Source organism: Syngnathus leptorhynchus, chromosome 15 (genome assembly GCF_054491065.1).
Source record: "Syngnathus leptorhynchus isolate UIUO chromosome 15, UIUO_Slep, whole genome shotgun sequence".
Lineage (NCBI taxonomy): Eukaryota > Metazoa > Chordata > Actinopteri > Syngnathiformes > Syngnathidae > Syngnathus > Syngnathus leptorhynchus.
In genome coordinates this window covers 4,078,775-4,097,687 of record NC_141209.1, presented here as the reverse complement: position 1 = coordinate 4,097,687, position 18,913 = coordinate 4,078,775, and the positions used below count along the sequence as shown (strand labels likewise).

Below are 18,913 nucleotides of genomic sequence, written 5' to 3'. Positions count from 1 at the left end.
CGCTCTTCTTCAGTTTGCTAGTCTTATGCCCTGTTGTTTGCAAAAAAAAATTTTTTCTGGTCGTGGATAGTCTGTTGTGGTTTCAGCAAAGTCCTCCTTTAAATGTGGTCTAATTCTTTGTGTAAATTGATGGAAACGTGTTAAAGAGCTTTCATAAAGACACCTGGGAGCTTTTCTACAGATGCTTCGAGAAGCCAAGTATGCTTTGTTACTGGCAGTGATTGAGTGTTAAACGATGATAAAAACAGCATAATATGTCTCCTTTAAAAAATATCGGCTCCGTGATTCGATACGGTTTCCTGCAGGTGCGCTCCATCCCCTCGCTCCCCAACGATTGCAGCTTAAGTTCGTTTAGCCGCACAAGATGTATGGCCCTCGTGGGAAATAACAGCAATTAGAGGTCTCTGTCAGATGCTTTGATATTGGCTGGTGATGATGTGAGCTCCCTCCCTGTATGTACCTGGCTACAAATGAAGCCGTTGTTCGTTACGACTGACAGGAAAAAGCAGCGTTGACATTTGCAACCCGTCTTCAGAGTGGGTGAGCTGCAAACATTGCCCACTTGCATTTGTTTCTTTTTTTTCATAGATGCGTGTTTGAAATAGCTCCCGGCGTTAATTAGCCATCCAGAAAATCTCGAAGGAGAGCGTGTTGTTGTTTTTAACCCGCTGAGTTCAAGTTTGTGGTGCTGCGTCCGATCCATTCTTTTCATCTTCTCCAGAGGGAGCAGGTCCACCTCCAGTGACACAAAACACGTCTGTAATGCGATTGAGACACGTTAGCAACAAACAGATTGGAAAGGTGTTGAGGAAACGTCATCTGGATTCCCATCCCATCTTCCTTATTGTCTCTTTTAATGAGATTTCTATGTTCTTGCGTATATGACGGCTGCTGAACGCCTCCTGACAGATCTGTCCTGTTTCATCCGGCGCTCCACCGTCGCATGTAAATTTAATTATAAACATCTGCTTTGTGAAAGGGGATAATTAACTTATTGGGCTTGAACATCAGGTCACCCCCCCCCCCCCCCCCCCCCCGTCCAGCTTGCGCCTTGACCTTCAGGCGACGATCATGCTGCTTTTGACTCATCTCAGCTACACTAAGCTTTCCCTTCTCACCTTCAACTTGTTTACCCTGGTAATGATCAATTATGGTTTATAAAGTAGCAAACACACACAACTAACAAAAAAATATATTGTCAGTTTTTGGTTTTTGACAACTTTGCCAAATAACCAAAATCTTTACGGCTTTGACGTGACTGATGTGCAGTGTTTCCTTGCTTGCGTTCCATCAATGCAATCCTGTCGACTAAAGGTCAAACTCAGCGGTGTCGGAGTGACGTCGTTGTCAATTACATCCAGCCAGAAATACCCATTTCTAGAATCAATAAAGCCCTCAATGTGTAGAGCAAGATCGTTTTGGTGCTAGCGTAAAATGCTAGCACAGGGACCTTGTCCAAAACCCGAGCATTTATGTTTTCATGGGGATGAATGGATGGACGTTATTGCTGTAGATTAGCAGGCTTAGAACAATTCCTCTTGAAATCGTGTTTTCGGGAAGATGATGACAGCTTTGTCAATGAGCAGTGGGCAAACAGCCCTCTCGTGTCAAATCGTGCACATGCACTCCAGCGATCCACGGGCAAAAACACATTTGTGAGTGACGGGCGCCTCCCAAGCCTATAAATGATTTGTCGACTTTGAGAGTGTGACATTAAAAAGAAATGTAACAGTGAGAGTGACAAATGATTCAAAAGGCCAAGTGTGGTTTTGGAATGTGCTGCAATCAGCCCTTTTGTGGTAGCGGATGCAGGAAAGTGCACAAAATCACAACTTGTTATCCCTTACTTTACTACAAGTGCACCCCAGCTGTGTATATGTGGGAATTATCTGAAAGCCAAACATGTTTTGATGCTAGGGCTAGGGTTAGGGGTTAGAGTTAGGGTTAGTGCTAAGAGTGCACAAGGAATAAATGACAGTGGATCCGGAAAAGAGCCTTGAGGGACTCCACATGTTGTTTTTCAGTGAAACATAATAACAATGCTTTTATGTCATCGTTAAAGGGAGGAGAAACCTGGGATCTAAAAAAAAAAAAAAGATTAAACTTTCCACCCATGAATTAAAATACAAATGCAGCCTCAATACCTATTATATTTATGTTCTTTATTCCATTATGCAGTTTTCCAAACACAAACAGAGCTTCCCCGCAGCTAGAAAAATTTCCAAGTTTGATCCCGTTTGCTTTCATTGGGTTAGGATGGAAAATAATGAATATACACCTGCCTGATGCGTTACGTTCAGATTGAGAAGGACGCACGTCTAGAACGCTGATACTTTTCACAGCGGGAAGAGCAAAACTGATATCAGCGATGCTATCACATCAGGGCAGAAAGAGGGATATGGAATAAAGGGAGGGGGAGGGCATAAGGACTTTCTTCTCCCCCGAGATGAGAAAAGTCATCTCCGCTCACATCACTTCAGTGCTCCAACGCCTCTTTCTTTGGCGTTCCCGACATCTTGGCTGAGTTAATTGCAACGTTTGCCACCCGTATTGGTATTCGCGGCGAGCGCGGCGGACAGATGGTGTTTAACATTAAATATTATTAACACCTCCCAGCGTTGCACTATCCCCACTGAGGTTTTGCCGAGGTTGAGCAGATGTGCAGGTAGAATTAACACATTTACTAGTGTATCGTTAAGAAAGAAGAATGCTCGGAAGGATTTTGCAAGGCGCCTTTGTGTATTTGTTTTTTTTCTCCTTGACATACTTTGGCTTCAGTATAATGGTTATATAATCTGTTTCCATTTTGAAGTGGGTAATCTGGACAACTGGGCCATTGTGATTTGAAAATAATATTCAACCCGGAACCTTTTTATAGAAGTGTTCATTATCTGCAAAACAATGAAAAATCTCCTAATGTTTGATACAGATTTGATTTGAATCATATTTCAAGGCATTTCATTATGCAATGTTGTGAATTCTATCTCCCGTGTCCATAAAACTGCTGACATTTTTTTCTTCTTCTTCCTTCTCGGAATAAAAGTGCACTTTAACGCTCGAGGGACTGCGAGACTCATCCGAGAACGGCAAAAAGTCAGAGTGTGGCATGCCTCCTGGTGAACAACACTCCTTGGGCAGATCTGAAAGTGCCTTGAAATGCCTATGAAATATAGATCTAGTATATGTGACAGGAAGACGCTATAAATGGATTTTAGTGAGCGGCGCAGGTGTCTGAGAGGACATGGGGCGATTAACATCGGGTGGGTCTCACTCATATACAAAATTCTACACGACTAGTAGTCCATCGTTTGCCATCGTATGTCCCTTTAAATTCACATTTTGTATTTAAACCCAAATGGGATTGTGAAGACAAAATCAAAAGAGAAAATTCAGTAAAAGCCAGAAAAATTCAAGCCAGTGTGTATGCTGTGTGTTTGTGTGAGAAGGTGAAAGAGCGGAAGAAGGTAACGTCCAAGCCATCTTGTCACATCTGTTTTGTCACAAGTGAGGGGAGAAAGCGCCCTTTGTCCCTGTAGTTGTGACCCCTCAGACGGCCACCGCTGTGTTACTATGGTCACCACACCAGTTACCATCTCGGGGACTTCTCCCCCCCCCCACACACACACACATACACACATAGGCACCATTAGTTGAGCTCGGCAAAATACACGAAACATCAGATCATGAAAGATAAATACTGAATGAAAACCTTTCCTTTGTGTCGACTTTGTGTGCTGTCATGTGACAAAAGTCTCTGACAAACCAAAACAAATAAATCAAACGAGGAATAATTGTTGAATAGAAATTTAAAAAAGCAGCAAGCAGAATGTAGCAAGTGTGTGTGGCAAACAGAACAATATTCCCTTTTAAAATTAACGCTAATTTGCAGCTTGAATGCTTTGCGAGCACAATAGGTTTTAGTCCGATTAAAAGACGCCGCCCGCTGAGATGCTGTGGATATGAAAACGGCGGGAGAGCATTAAAACAGCAGTGATTGCAGGTGAAGCGTCGAGCCTGTGCCGCTGAACTTAACAGGTGGCAGAGTTACTGCTCCGGTTACCCTGGAGACGGAGATTTAAAGGGCAGATGTAGTCGGCGGAGTGGGGGGGGGGGTGCCTCTCGATGTTTCAGTGTCATCTCGTTGAAGGAACACAGGTTATGCGTGATCGGAAGCCGTGAGCGTCACTCGACTTATTATGTCTCTGCTTTAAATTTTACATTTTAGTGAGGGCTGTTTTTGTTGTTGAAATATGAACACAAATCCAGTGGAAGGTCAAACACATTTCACCGGTTAGAAATAATGGAAAAGTTCAAACTCATCATCATAAAACCTTTAACTGGACTGTGGTACTTTGACATTAGGAGTTTAATTTATTCAGTGACCAAGTTAATAAAAAAAGTCCTAAAAGTAAGGGACTTACAAGTACCTACTTGGCCTTATTAGTTTGCTAGCAGATAGGAACTAGACCTCGCTATCATTAGCATTTTGATTAATTAGCGAACAACAATATCCAACAACTTTATTCATTAGTTTGCTAGCAGATACTAACTAGCCCTCACTATCATTAGCATTTTGATTAATTAGCTAACAACAATATCCAACAACTTTATTTCACTGATAATACAAGCATTTGACACTTGCACTCGTTAATTTTTCATGTTTGGTTATGGAAAGCGAGTGTATCACCCTCAACACGATGTTCAGTATGCCAAATATAACACTCAAGTAATTAAGTAATGAAATCTTGGTTCTCTTTTCTAAAAAGAGATAATGAACGTCTGGTGTTTTTTTTTTTTTTTTTCCAACGCTCACCTCTGGGGCTCTAACCCGAGTTAAAGCGATTACACAAATAAGCATCTGCGCTTCATTCCCCCAGCACTAGACAAAATTATAATTGAGAGAAGCAGACATATTGCAGAATTATACTTCTTAACTATGCTTCTTGCTCGGGGCCGTCTCCGCCGCCTGTATGCCCGCCGCCGCCGCCGCCGCTGCGGTTGTTCTTTGTGATCGTGTCAAGCGTTTGTGTTGTTCTTCGACTAATTTACTCTTTGTCAGGAGATGCCACAGACATTAGCATACATGTTACGGTAATTAAAAATCTTCAAACTAAATAATTTCATCTAGCAAGTTGTCTGCTAGCTTAATGCTACAGGATTTGTGCGAAGTGCTTTCATGAACTTAATTTGACCTTCCCAAAACTTGTGAATACAATTATCCCGCAATGTTTCAACTTCTCTTAACAAAGAGCTGATTGGCAAAATTTATAAGATTCTTTCCCAATGAATAAATCCTGTTCAATTAGAAATGATATTTAAACATTGCTCTTCAGGTTCATCTTGACATTTGAGCCGAAAGCCGACCATCTTATTTTTTTCTCCCCCTTTAATACGACCTTAGCTCCCCTTGTGATCAGGCAAATGTGCTGTCCTTGCAAACCCACTGACAAGGCATTGCAAACAACATAAGGAGCACTTATTTCCCTATAGTGTTGTTAGCAGAGAAAAGGGTAAAAGGAACTGAGTGACAAGACTGCAGGAAGCTCGTGGCGGTTGTCAACACAAGGGAAGCACAGTTTTCTTCTCCAGAAGTGAGCGATGGCTGCCATTACGTCGCCCAGTGGGTGTAAGCGGGCGACATTAGACAGCATAGGGAGAGTGGAGCCTGCGAGCAAAATGGAGTGTGAAAGTATGAGAGCTATAAAGATTGGTGGTGGGTGGGCTCATTTAAAAAAAAAAGCACAAAAAAAAAGCAACAGAGTTCTTGTGTTATTTGAGAGGGTCTGACAGTGTTTTAAATGGAATGTTCTGTCCTGGACATGAACCGCACAGCAGGATGTGACAGCCACTGAACAAATAGGTTGAGGCAGGTTGCCGACTGTTCCCTTTGTTATCTTTGCACTAGAAAATATGTATGAGCGTACCATTGTGTAGGATATATGGATATATATGGATATATATATATATATATATATATAATGTAAATGAATAATACTACAAATAAAAATTTTATTGGAATAGACAAAAGTATGCTTGCAATAGAAAAATGTTGTATAATATAAAAAAACATCACAATAAGCGGCAATCTTTTTAAAAGCTGCTTTTTATCTGCAGTGCAATTCAGTCAGAGGAGATTGCTGCTTGCTATTCCCCCACCCCCACCTCTCTCTATCCGCCAGCTGTGGCTCACCTGCACCCATCACGCCTATATGGCTTCATATCGCCGGGCGACAATAGGAAGGCCGTGTGGCAATCAAAACAAAGACCCGACTGTGTACATTTGATTGAGAGCCGCGGCGAGGTGAGGAGAGCGTGAGGCCAGGAGTCTAGACATCTTGGGGATAAATTGAAAATTGGTGCGATACAGACAAAAGCAGCTCATTTCTTTCCAGGTGAATCTTCTCTTTCGCAACAAAAAGTAGGAACCTTTGGAGTGTAGCGATTCACATAGCTGACTTTTCTGCACCTGATACAATTGAAACCTTCTTGTCAATATGTGGGAATATTTATCTATATCTGTGTCCTTTGGCTGACCAGTCACGGAGCACATGCAAGGAGCACAATAATTTATTTATAGTTTTATATTATTCCAAATCTGCAAAAAAGTTATTAGACCTACTTTACAATAAATGTCACTAAGTGCAATTCCGATAGCATCTAGTGGTGATTGCTGATATTACAACTTAAATCACAATCAGCAAAATGAATAAAAATGAAATAGATTAGTTGCCTTGATTTTCATCACGTCTATTTTTGAATCAATGTATCTGTTGGAATAAATTACCACCAGTGTTTCATCCCACTTTTAAAATCACGTTGCTCGGGGAGAAGGCTAAAACAATTCATTCAAGCCTCAGCATAACCCACTGAACCAATTTCTGGTGTTGTTTGCAAAGCGCACCCATGATGGCTTCAAACAAATGAGCTTCCTATTATGCCTGCAAAACCCATCAGAAGAAATCTCCCATAATTTCTCACGCTTTTAAGCACCTTCCCCTGTCATTTCTGTACAAGAAATGAGAACGGATGTCGTCGAATCCCATCGGTGAGGAACGAGGACAAAACCAGAAATTTTATCGGGTTGGCAAACAAGAGTACCCCGACGTGTGTGGGCGACGCGGTACAAACGGGTGAATTGACGCATTCCCCGAAGGAAGACGCAAAAATGAGGTTCAAAGAGGTGAGGGAAGAAACGGTGAGATGATTTGGCGGTGTCGTGTCACAGAGGTGTGCGTCACCGTCACGCCGACCAGTTTGATCGTTTCTCGCTCGCACCCCGGGGAGATCATTAACCGGTGATACGGAGTCTATCAATCCTAACAGAATGCAACTCTTGCCATCTGTCTGCCTCTTCTTATGTTTGTTTGCGTGCTCCTCGTGTATGTTCGGCATCACGCGTTTCTAGTTCGGAAACTTCCTCGGGGGTTTGAGAGACAAAGGAAGGTCAAGGTTGATGTTGATGAACATCTAATATTGGGTTCCAGGCGAGCTTTTTTTGTGTTTTGTATGAATGGAGGTCTCGGCAGAGATGATTAAAAATGAAAAGGAAGGAAGGCGGGGCAACTATGACTCACCAATTTCCTCTTTACTAATCATGAAGTACTTTATACAGTGGCAGCAGTCTCCACCTTCACTTTGAGCTTTTCTTGTCAAACACAAAGAAAAGATCCAAATCAGTGATGCAGGCCAAAGAGACTCTCTAAAATGACTTTTTAAAACACACAAAGAGGCACACTTTTTTTTTAATCTCTTTGGGTTTTGAGAGGTATTATTTTTGTGGGTCTGCTCAAGATAGACATGCCTACTAAATTTAATGTGGCTAAGTGAAACCAGCTTTAATTTTAATTCTGCACACTGAATACTTTGTACGTTATATAATTGCAACATAAACAGCCCAGAAAAATTCAAGTCACAGATGCTGATCGTGTAAAGCAATAAACATTTATTTATCATTGAATCATGTTTTTTTTTTTTTTTTTTCTAAATCATTAATTAGAGAAGGCCTCTCGCCTCAGCAATCCACTTTGTGCTGAAATCCCTTTTTCCTTTTACTGGGTAAGAGTGTGAAACATTAACGCACTTTTCAAATATGATAAATGAATTTTGTCCAATTGCTAACACGGAGCAGCCAAAAAGGCACTCGAAGGTCAAATAAAAGCAAATGAGCCCCGGAGATATGAAATGCCTCAGCACATGTTTAACACATATCAACACCGCCATAAATGCAATGTGAGGGGCAATAAACGAGCATGCTAATAGCTTTTTTTCCCCTTTCATTTTTCTCTCTGCCGCACACACACGCATACACAAAATAATTCATTGTGACTATGAGATCTAGGAAAAAACTCATTTTTTGATCCATCAAGCACCTTCTTTTCCATTTTTTTCTCCACTTTGTTCCACCTAAGAGCTTTTTAAAAATTCATTAGCGCTTTTGCACACAGCACGTCTGGGAGACTCTTATTGATTTTTTATTAATAGCTTGTTTGTTGTAATAAATTATTTTGTGCTCGGGCAATGAATATGTAAAGCTGGCTGATTGGCCCCCGGCGCAACTTGCAGCAGAAGAAGAAATCATAGAAATTCTTCACTCATCTGAAGGGGAAAAAAACAAAACAAAGTAAACAAAGCCTGAAGTGATTTTTTTTTTTTTTGATTGTCCTATAATGTATATGGCCGCTGGCCCTCGCTCAATCGATAAAACACAGCCCCCCCCCATACAGCGATGAATATAAATATGGTTAGGGAAACTGTCGTTACATCAATATGACCTCCTGGCAGCATGTGTGAATGTTAGCGTCCGGGAAATATCAATGAATGACGGTGAGATTCAAGGTGTAGATTAAACAGACTCACAAGTAGAGAAAAAATAACAGCGAACCAACATATTTTAGTCTGCAAAATGTATAGTAATACCTTGACTTACGAATTGTTTTCTTAAAGTATAATCATAAAGTATTTTTATTTATATGTAAGTATATAGCAAACAGACAATTAACCATGTTGATTCATGCTAATGCTAGCTTAATGCTAACACTCAATGCGAAATGTCAGAAACGAAAGTAGCATTGATGATGCGGAAATTGCAACCATGAGCTCCAGATATTCTAAAACAAATTGTGCAGCAACACATGTAGAAAGACGAGATGACAATATTTCTGTGTTTTGTGGCTGAAAAAATGAAACGACAGAAAGGAAAATGGCAAAAGATAATTTTGTTCCAGAATTCCTCAATCATGACTTGAATGAAAAGCTAAAGAACAACGACGAGGATAACCGTCTCCGACATCCCGCCAGCTCTCACTCAAGCATGACTTGATGCCGCCGTCCCACTTCGCTCTATTTATCGCCTTTCTCAGACTTGTTTACTGTGGCTCGTCACTCCTGCGCCTGCAAAAAAGGGACACTGTGCCTGTCTCTGGTGCCCATATTAAACTTTTAGTGGGCTAACAAAGTGCAAGATGCTGGGAGGGATGAGTGAAGTCAAGGATGAAACGGTATTAAGTAGGAAGTATTTACTGCTGCTTGTAAAACGTGTTGTGTCCATCAGAGCTTTCTAGCTTATCAGCAGAATTTTTCTACTGACTCCAACCTAAACCTAAACAGAGATTTTCCATCACTGTATGATTTAACATGGCTGACGTCCTGTCACATTTCGAGCACAACATCTTGAGAATTTTTGGGGGGTCTGGTTTTGGGGAGGAGGACAAAACCCTTGAAATGTCGGTGGAAAGATGTTATCCTTCGGTAGGCACATTCGATCATCCGGCCCATTTGTTTGTTAGCGATTCTGGTTTACTGCGCCGCTAAAAGCTACACCGTCAGCCTGCTTCCGCCTCACGACAGTTTAAGTATTCAAAAGTGAAAAACAGAATCTCTTAACTAAAGCTGCTGTGTTTTGGGGTTTGATATGCATTTTCAATGATGGGATAAGATGGAGTGCTGATCAAAAGCGGCTTAATGCATCTTAAATCACAGCGGGGGTGGCCCTACTATTTTCACAAAATCAACATATCGCAGAAGTAGAAATGGAAGCCCTTGGAAATGTTCAACCTTTTGCGTGTGGATATAAGTTGTAGAATCTTTCAGTACCGGCATCAAAATTGTTGTGCACATGAAGCCCAAATCTACATTGTTTCTCATCTGAAATGCGGTCCTTAACATTCCGGTGGCTTTAATTAGATCCTCACAGTAGCACACTGCAATTTACATGTTTATGCTTTTTCAAGTTAATTAGCTTGCTCGCTCAGCCAGACCCGACGTTGCCGCACTTGGCGCCCGTCCCTTCTTTTTTGTTCTGTTCACCGAAAAGAAGCTTATTTCGACGCACACAATGTCTTGACGATAAAATAAAAGAAATAAAAATCAAGCATTTCTTTTAATAGCAACTGAAAGCGTGCCAGTGAGGGGGTTATTGTTTCCGCTCAATCTAAACTAAACCATAAAAGGTTTTTGCGGCATCTTCCCAACCAGACAATCTAAGATAATATATCATATCACATCATATCATATAGGGATGTGCATTTCTCCATTATACAAGGGGTGTGAATAAAAATAGAAATATCGAATTAGATTTTCTTTTTAATTGAACTTTGTTGTTTGCACTATATTATCAATGCAAGTGTTCATGCGGGGAAAAGCAAAAATATGTCTTAGCAGATTGGCCTCGTCCTCATAAAGACAAAACAAAGAGGACTATTCTTCTTTGTCCCTGCTTGTTTTCACCAAGCCGAAATATTATCTTGTTTATTCTCTGGCGAAACACCACCTACCAATGACAGACGACACCCACATGGGAAAAGAAAGACACGTGTAAGACAGTCAGTCAAGCAGACAGTCGAGTCACCTCTGCTGCCACTCATACTTCCATGTGAGTATGTTGGAAAGGGAAAGTAACAAGCCAGGCCTTGGAGGTGTACTCCCACTCTTACTTCTCATCTGGCATCAACACACACACGTAGACACACATAGCTGGCTGGTCCACGCTGACCTCCATTACAATGTGACTCTCCAAGGTAGACACAGTCGTCTTGATTTTCCTCATCCCTTCGCTTCTCATTAAAACCATCACAGCCTTTGAGGATGACATACATATATTGGCCACAGTCTGTTATTGGTTTATTTTCTGGAGCAGGGTCCCTGCTCCAGGCCCACCCGTCCTCAGGGCAAAGCAGCTGATGGTTCTGCTCGCTGCTAAAGAGTCCAAAACACAATGGCTAGACATTTTTTTTCCATCTGGTGGATATTCCACCATAGATTTAGCAAATTAGTGACACAAATTGACACCTTATCCCTCTGATTGGTTGTTTTCTCTCAGGCACGATGGTTTCTTAAAATTCGTCTGTGCTGCACTGTGATTGGTCAGTCTGCGTTTTGGAGGTGTTGCCCGTTTTGTTTTTTTAAGGGAAATCCACAGATGTTTGAAGCAATTCTATCTGTGGCAATAACGTTGTGTTTAAAAAAGCAGAGTCTCACTGACTGGTCTTGTCCCTTTCAAATGCAAAAGAGCTGAATTTGCGGAAAATAGCTTTCAAGTCTCCCGGGATACCTCTTCACCCACCAGGCTACATCGTTACGGGCGATGTTTTGTCGGAAAACATACCCGTGGAGTTGCTCATGGCTCTGTTTGAATTCACTCGGAATCTTCTAAAGCATAACTGCGGGATGTTTAGACGTCTCGACTTGCCAGTCGCAATGTAAACCGCCTTCGTCTAATTACGGCGAAAGTTTGTTTTTCTACACGCCTTTGAATCTTTCCAAGTGGGGGAAGATCGGTTGATTTGATCATGCCGTTCTCTCGTATGTTTGTTTACACTGTTCTTTTTTTCTGCAGAAATGGTCCATTTTTGCCATTCATACATAGACAGTGATTAGTTAGTGCTACAAAACAAACTCAAAGCAGATGGATAACGTTTTGGGTGGTTGGTGAATTGCTACCCTTTCCCTCTCACTTCTTCCCGACCTGGAATGACACCATGTTCACCGAGGTGATCGTCAACTTTGGAACGCTCCGCTAACTTCACTGGTATCACTGTTCACACGTTCTGGGTCATGTGACATTGAACCAGGAGTGACACCAGAGCATTTCTCTAAAGAGTCGAGGTGTTACCACGGTGCTAGGATGTTTGATTCTAACTGAAAAAAAAAAAAAACATTTCAAACTGTCATCAATTGTGAAGTATCCACCAACGATCCTGATATAAATAGCATTGAACTGAAAGTAATACAGCTCATAACTGGAATAGAAATGAGCGGTAAAGCTTACTAACAAAACCTTGTGTTTTCAAATGAGTAGTTTAACGTTATTGGTGTTTTGTTATATAATGATTCTGGTAAAAATCTGTCACAAAAGTAAATAGCAAGTTGCTAAAAAGCATAATAGATAAAGATTAGCATAGAAATCACCTCAGTTAGTTGCTGCTAATACAAATAGCATTTAAAGGGCGCGGCCAAAGCTTAACAGCAGAATATTTCTTGTCACCCTATCAAATTCTGAATAATCATTTTACTTTTTGTGGGAGTCATTAAAACAGAAATTTGTCATACAGACGCTGCTTATATAAATTCCATGTGGCTAAAAGCATAGTGGCTAATTTTACCTAATTTTAGAGCAGCTTCATGAGTGCCAATAAACTAAGGGAGGATATAAAAATGCATTAGCAGTAACGAATATTATTGTGTAAACAATGAGCAACCTGAGTGCTGCGCCGCCATTATCGACGTTATCATCCATATGTTCATCGCTGGGACTGATTATGTGCTGCAATGCTCCAGTGGGCACGTTACGCGCATTCGCTGAGTGTAGCAAATATGCCTACCCAATATCATCTGGCCTCAGAGCTGCTTCTATAATGCATGAAGATCAATATGCTGTGGTTTTGTGAGCCAGGCCGATATCGAGGATTCCTGCCAACTGCCCAGTCATTTAAAGCCATCCGTGCATTCGGATCGGTCCGCATTTGGCAAAGACATGATTCGTTTTTGGACTGTTTATGTCATTTGCAGTTTGTATGGTGGGCTTTTGATGGTGCATAATCAGCAAAAAGCTTTCCATTTAAATCCTTGATTAAAAACGTAAGCATGACTCCATTTGGAACCCGAACTGAGTCTAAAACTTAAATTAAAAGACCATAAAGCTACAGCTCACCCGAGACACAGAGGAGGAGACGTGGTATCAAAAATAACTCGATGGGTCCAAGAATATCAAATAGTGCAAAAGATTAACAATTTGGTTTCGTCTATGTATGTACATGATCCGCAAAAACAGCTTTTAGAAATGCCACACTGGTAATAAAAATCGACAAGCGTGGGCAAAAAGGTATTAGTACAGATGGAGAACATCTGCACTGCATTAGCCTAAATGTAAATAACGTTTTCCCACAACTGATGCATGGCCACAATAAGTAGTCCCCCAGCTAGAACACTACACTAACAGTGTGTGTTTACTTAAGCGTTCCATGCACTGGCTTTTAGATTTAATATGCTCAGACTGAGAAATGCACAATATTGAAAAGGATTGCCCTTATCATTTCCAATGTTCCAGGAGGTTCCATTCTCTGCAGTAAATTCACGTGATTAATGACGATCCGGTGTGACTCTCGCTAATGTCCCTGATTGCACCCCGGGCGCATCGACACGGGCGAGGAGAGGTCTCGGTAGCACTGCACCAAGCCGACGCGGTGACGCCTCTTCGGCTTGCTGGAGTGACACTGATCTTACCCAGAGGACCACTCAAAGGACAGAGTGGAGGGAATGAGCAGAACGCTGCGGGAAAAGAAGCCAAGTCGCTGAGGATGTTTTGTGCCAATGCTAGCTAGAGACTTGTGAGGTCAGCCAAGCGTTGCTACTTTCACAGGTGGGACGATGACGACACCTGGGAAGGGACCAAAGAAGCCAAAATGATCAAATCAATGTTTCCACCTAGCAGTGTTGTTCAGATCACTTTGGTATGCGATACATTTTTATGTATTTTTTTAGCACAATATAGTGAGCAATAAATTTTCGCAGTTGGTGAGACAAAATTTGCTTTTTGTACATGATCAAAACTGTCGACTGATCAAAAATGAGAATCAACCACTGGCCTGGATGCAGGCACATCATCCACATCACCTACAAAGCGTGGCCGAGTTTGAGGCAAGTTTGATATTACTTACATAGCACCAGCTAGCTAGCTAGTAATGAGCTTCAGCAACTATTACTAGCTACATTGTGGACTCGCTCCAAAGACAGTAATCATTCCCTTTGTGGCGGCAAATTAGCTACACTTCCGACAAATAACATTTTAATTAAGGAATGCCGGGCAAAAAAAAAAACACATGCTAATTGCTAAGCTAACCTCAACCTAACACCGGAATTAAATGTTTTAGTACTTGTGCACCACAGGACAGCGAGAAAGAGTGAGTGTTTCAACCCAACATTTCCCACAGAAAAAGTTCAACATCAACTATTTTCCAGAAGCTTCAGCACTAAAATCCGTAAACCCCTGCGATGATGCAAAGACGATTGTAAGTGGCGCTGCAAACAACACTCACCAAAGAAAATGCAAATATGCTGTCTATGAAACCACTTTACAGGATATTGCCAGCAGGTTGGCAGCCATAGAGCATGTTCTTTTCATAAGGTCCATCAATAAATAAAAACCGAAAGCTTTTTCAAGCATCACAAAAGCATGCCTGGGAGAGAGAGACGAGCATATCTAACACACGGGGCGATGCAACTGAAGCGTTGAACCGTAACGGTGCCCGAGTTGCATCTTACAGCAAAAGCCATGTGATCTGGAGAGCTTCGAAAACATCAGAGGAATCTCAATATTCAAAAAGGTAACAGTCGAAAGGAGCATATAAAAAAATTCCAGGGAAGTGTGAAGGTGTGTTTGTTAAGAGCAAAAAGTTTATTATAGTGGACAAAAAATTGCAAACAAAAGTTGAAACAAGATGAAATAAAATAAAAACGACAAACATCTGGTTTGGAGGCGGCGACTCTGCATTGTGGGTGGAGCTATGTTATATGTTGACCATCTCGAGTACAGGACATATTAAGATGAGTAAAAACACAAATTAGGTGCTATAGTAGTTGCTAAAGTGAATTTAATGACTATAATGACACACTAAAATAAATCCAAAATGAAATTCTTCTTCTGATTCAACATTGGGACATACTGTATGTCGGTTGCCTGTCATACAATTTCTGTGGCTCACTATTAAAGCCAACAAGTCCCCAGGCAACGTTCCCTCCGACTCTAAAAGCTGCTTGCCTTGTTTCTTGTGTTAATTGGGGGCACGAGCGATACTGCAGCAAAATCTGCTTTTTCCTGCCGAGATTCTTCTCCCGCTCTTTCCGGGTCCCCTGTGATGCAGATACACGCTGCTGCACTAATGATATCATAATTGCCGTTTCCCTGCACGGTGAGTGATGGCGTGTGAGCTTGAACGTGCTGCACCTGATAGACAGAGGAGCTTGCTCAGTACAAGTTTTGGCATCAAGGCCAATTCAACAAAATTCACTTGATGTTAATCCTGATCTGATCCAGATTGCACTGTTGACAGTGTAAATGTCAAAGCTTTGTCTTGAATGGATGTTGTATACAAAATTATTTTTGTCGTCTATATCTTCTACTTATTCTGGACTGATTTGCATGACAGGATGTATTAGCAAAACATTTCGATATGATGCAGATATCGCTTTTAGTAGCAATGTAAACAGCAAATCCTAATCCTAGTTCAACTTGTTTAAAAACGTATGATCCTAAAAGGAATTAAGGTCACTTTTACAAGGTACAAATGGGTTTTGGCACAGTTTGTGAGTCCTTGAAGCTGTTTTTTTTAAGACCCGAACCTGACATGAGTAAGCGCGGCGCTCGCACACAAATTCCTGCATTTTGAGAGGCATGCAAAACTCTAGCGACTTTGAATTTCATTTGCTAGTGCCGCGAGGCCTCCTGTGCGCCTGCACTGACGGCAGGCAGATAGCGCGCTGGCGTTTGAACAATAATTTCCTCAGTCCGGCTGAAGTCAGGCTGCTGACGTTCCAGTTTGCTTCTCTGAAAACTCCCTTCTTCCTCTCAGTAATCCTCCGAGAGGGAAAGCAGAGAGAGAGACCGGATTGCTGACAGGGACATCACTTTTCTTCCTCGCATGCCTTGTTTACAGTCTCCCGCCCGTTGCTGCTATAGCCACCACTCTCCAAGGGGCCATAAAAAACAAATAGGGGCTTTTAGAGAAATTGCCTGTGTGCTGGCGATTAATAACACTTGCACCAGCTCACAAGAAGTTCTCCTGAGGCAAAAAAAAATATTGGAGAATTAAGAGTGCCATGTCCCTAAATTGGAATGATGCAGTGATCTTGTTTTCTAACTAGACAATCCAAGTTGCGTAAGCCGCACCCCCTGAAACACAGAGTGACCAATCATAGCTCAGACAATTTAATATGATTTTTTCTTCCCACTACATTTCACAGTCAACTTTAATTCGATTAAATTGATCAGCCTTAATATGTAACATTGATTGAGCCTTTATTTTGTACCCAAAACAAAGAAATACAAATCTATAATACACATTTTATCCCACACCAAAACACTGTGCTGCTAGTCCCAAAAGCAGAAGGAAGAATTAAAACGCATTGCATCATTTTATAATGATAGTTTTTAAAACGGGTCCCCTTCAGTTGAATGTTAAACTCTTGCTGTTGAAAAAAAATGCTGACTTTTAATATGAGCCATTACATTCATTTAGCATGTGGAGTGATCCCACAAATCATTTGACCCGCCTTGTGTAAATGCTTGCATGCAAACACACTACAACTGCTTCACCACGTTGACCCCACCATGATTAAAACGATTAAGCAGAGATCTAATAAATCATCCTAATGATTGCAAAAAATATATATAATAAATTAAACGGGCTCTCTATATTAATGTGTTATGGGGGCAAAACGCCACTGTTGAATAATTAAGTGCAACCTATTATAGACGTATTAACACGGAGGACTTCTGCTGATGAAGTGCAGCACTTTTTTTTTTTCTAACAATGTTAGACAGTTGTTATGGTAACAAGGTCCGCTGAAGCACGCAGGCGCACAAGTGCGCAGCAACCATCGGCGGCGTCTGCAAAAAGTTGGATAGCAACCTCACTGGCGACGTTGACTAATTCTAACGCGGAAAAAAAACGAATATAAAAGAGACGATTTGTGGACATGTTGAGGGGTAAATCAGCGCCACACGTTCAAGCGTTTACCGTTAAGGCCGCCATGAAGAACTCCGTGGTGAGTGACCTCCTCATTTGACGTGGCTCATGGCCACTTGGTAACTGGTTTTAATTGCCTCCGACAGCACTAGTTCAGATTAACGTAAAAGTAGACGCGTGCAGTGACATATTGAAGAGGGGAAAAAATTCATCCTAATATTTGTGCATACAATTTAATCAAATTTTTGGCCACGTTGCCAACAATTTATTCCTCATAATTAATCAGCCAATCAGAAACTTGCTCTCGGAAAAGAAACAACAATTAAGAAATGAAATACAGAAAAGTCATTTGATCATGCTTATTCCAGTAAATAACAGAAAACCAAATCAAGTTAAATATAATTATTGTACGTGTACATAATTATCCCTTAAACTTTATTTGAAAATATGCCTATTTCTGTTTTGTTTTGTCTTATGTGTGTGTTTAATAGCATCTCAAAAATAGCTCAAATAGTATCTTTTGAAGCCACGGGCCACATGCTGAAGAAAATGCAAATGTCTGTGCTAAAACCTTGGCGAGGTTGCATTAACATGAAAGGGTACAGAGTTGTTGACGCACAATTGCAATATTTACATATTGGGGTCACATGCCATAATCTCAAAAGTACAAATGGGCTGCTGTTTATGCGGCATAACGCAGAGCTGCCAAATCTTACGAAAATCAGTGAATGCTAACCGTTGCGGCCGTAACACGTCGGGATTGTTCCGAATATTGGTGTTATTTGTTGTTGTGTTTTGCACTTCAGGGCCACCATATTTTGCACCCCTCCCCCTTGCAAATCCCTTTAATATTCTCCATTTCCCAGAAGGATCTACTGCATGTGCAACCAGAGCGATGCTCTCGCACCACGGGCTAAATCCCGGGAAACCAAATATACAGTTTCTCAATGGCTTGCTACTCATGTCTGCTGCCCCTGTGTTGTTTTCCTCCCGCGCAGTCGCTGACACATCGCTGTTGAGAGGGCAGCTTTTTGGCGAGCTGTGATTTGTAGGTTACGACAGGGCCATTTCAAGCCTTGAAAGGCTACGGGGACTTGAAGCATAGGCTTATTATACTTTAACGTATTTGCAGCCATAGAAATTGAATCACTAACACCGGCCACTGAAAGTCTTAGCCGTTTTTTTTTTCTCCCAGTGATTCATCCTCCATGTATTCACTGAAAAAAAAACAAAAGAAAAAAACGATGCAGTTTATATTCCAGGAGGGAGGTCGTCACCTTGCGATGCAGACACTGTGAGGAACAAAGCTGTTATTCACTGTGACTTCTTCTACTGAGGTGGTAGAAATAACAGCAAGGTTGGGGGTGTCAGTGCAAACACCTGCATTGTTATAGTGTATAAAAAAAAGTCTATGCACCTTTGTTCAAATGCTACGTTTCCGTGATGCATAGAAAAAAATAGACCGAGCTAAATTATTTCAGAACTTTTTTAATATTAACTCATTCGCTACCATTGACGGCAATTCGGAAAAATACTATGGAGAAATGTGCCATAGCGTGACCACTGGCGGAGCGCTTGGCTGATTGTGTCTTATTATGTTTGCTTTCTTCAGAGCTCCCTGGACAATTACCCTGGCCTTTGTGTTTGTTCCATTCTCCTTGAAGGCCTCGTAGTCTGCATTCTAATTAAATGTCTTTTAATGGAGAATGTTTATTGCCCCTCGCAGAGCCTTT

The 18,913-nt window shown here is 41.3% G+C and overlaps 1 protein-coding gene across 3 annotated transcripts in view; it reads left to right on the top strand.

Annotated features, from left to right (window-relative positions):
- pacrg (PARK2 co-regulated) overlaps nucleotides 1–18,913 on the top strand; it is a 111,428-nt gene that overhangs the window by 25,203 nt on the left and 67,312 nt on the right. The window contains exon 1 of one of the 3 annotated variants that reach the window (XM_085931668.1): nucleotides 17,176–17,259. The exons of the other annotated variants lie outside the window; for them this stretch is intronic. Within the exon in view, the coding sequence (XP_085787794.1) occupies nucleotides 17,191–17,259 (69 nt within the window). The 5' untranslated portion in view covers nucleotides 17,176–17,190. Of the gene's footprint in view, nucleotides 1–17,175; nucleotides 17,260–18,913 lie in introns of those variants that run through there. 3 annotated transcript variants of the gene reach the window in all.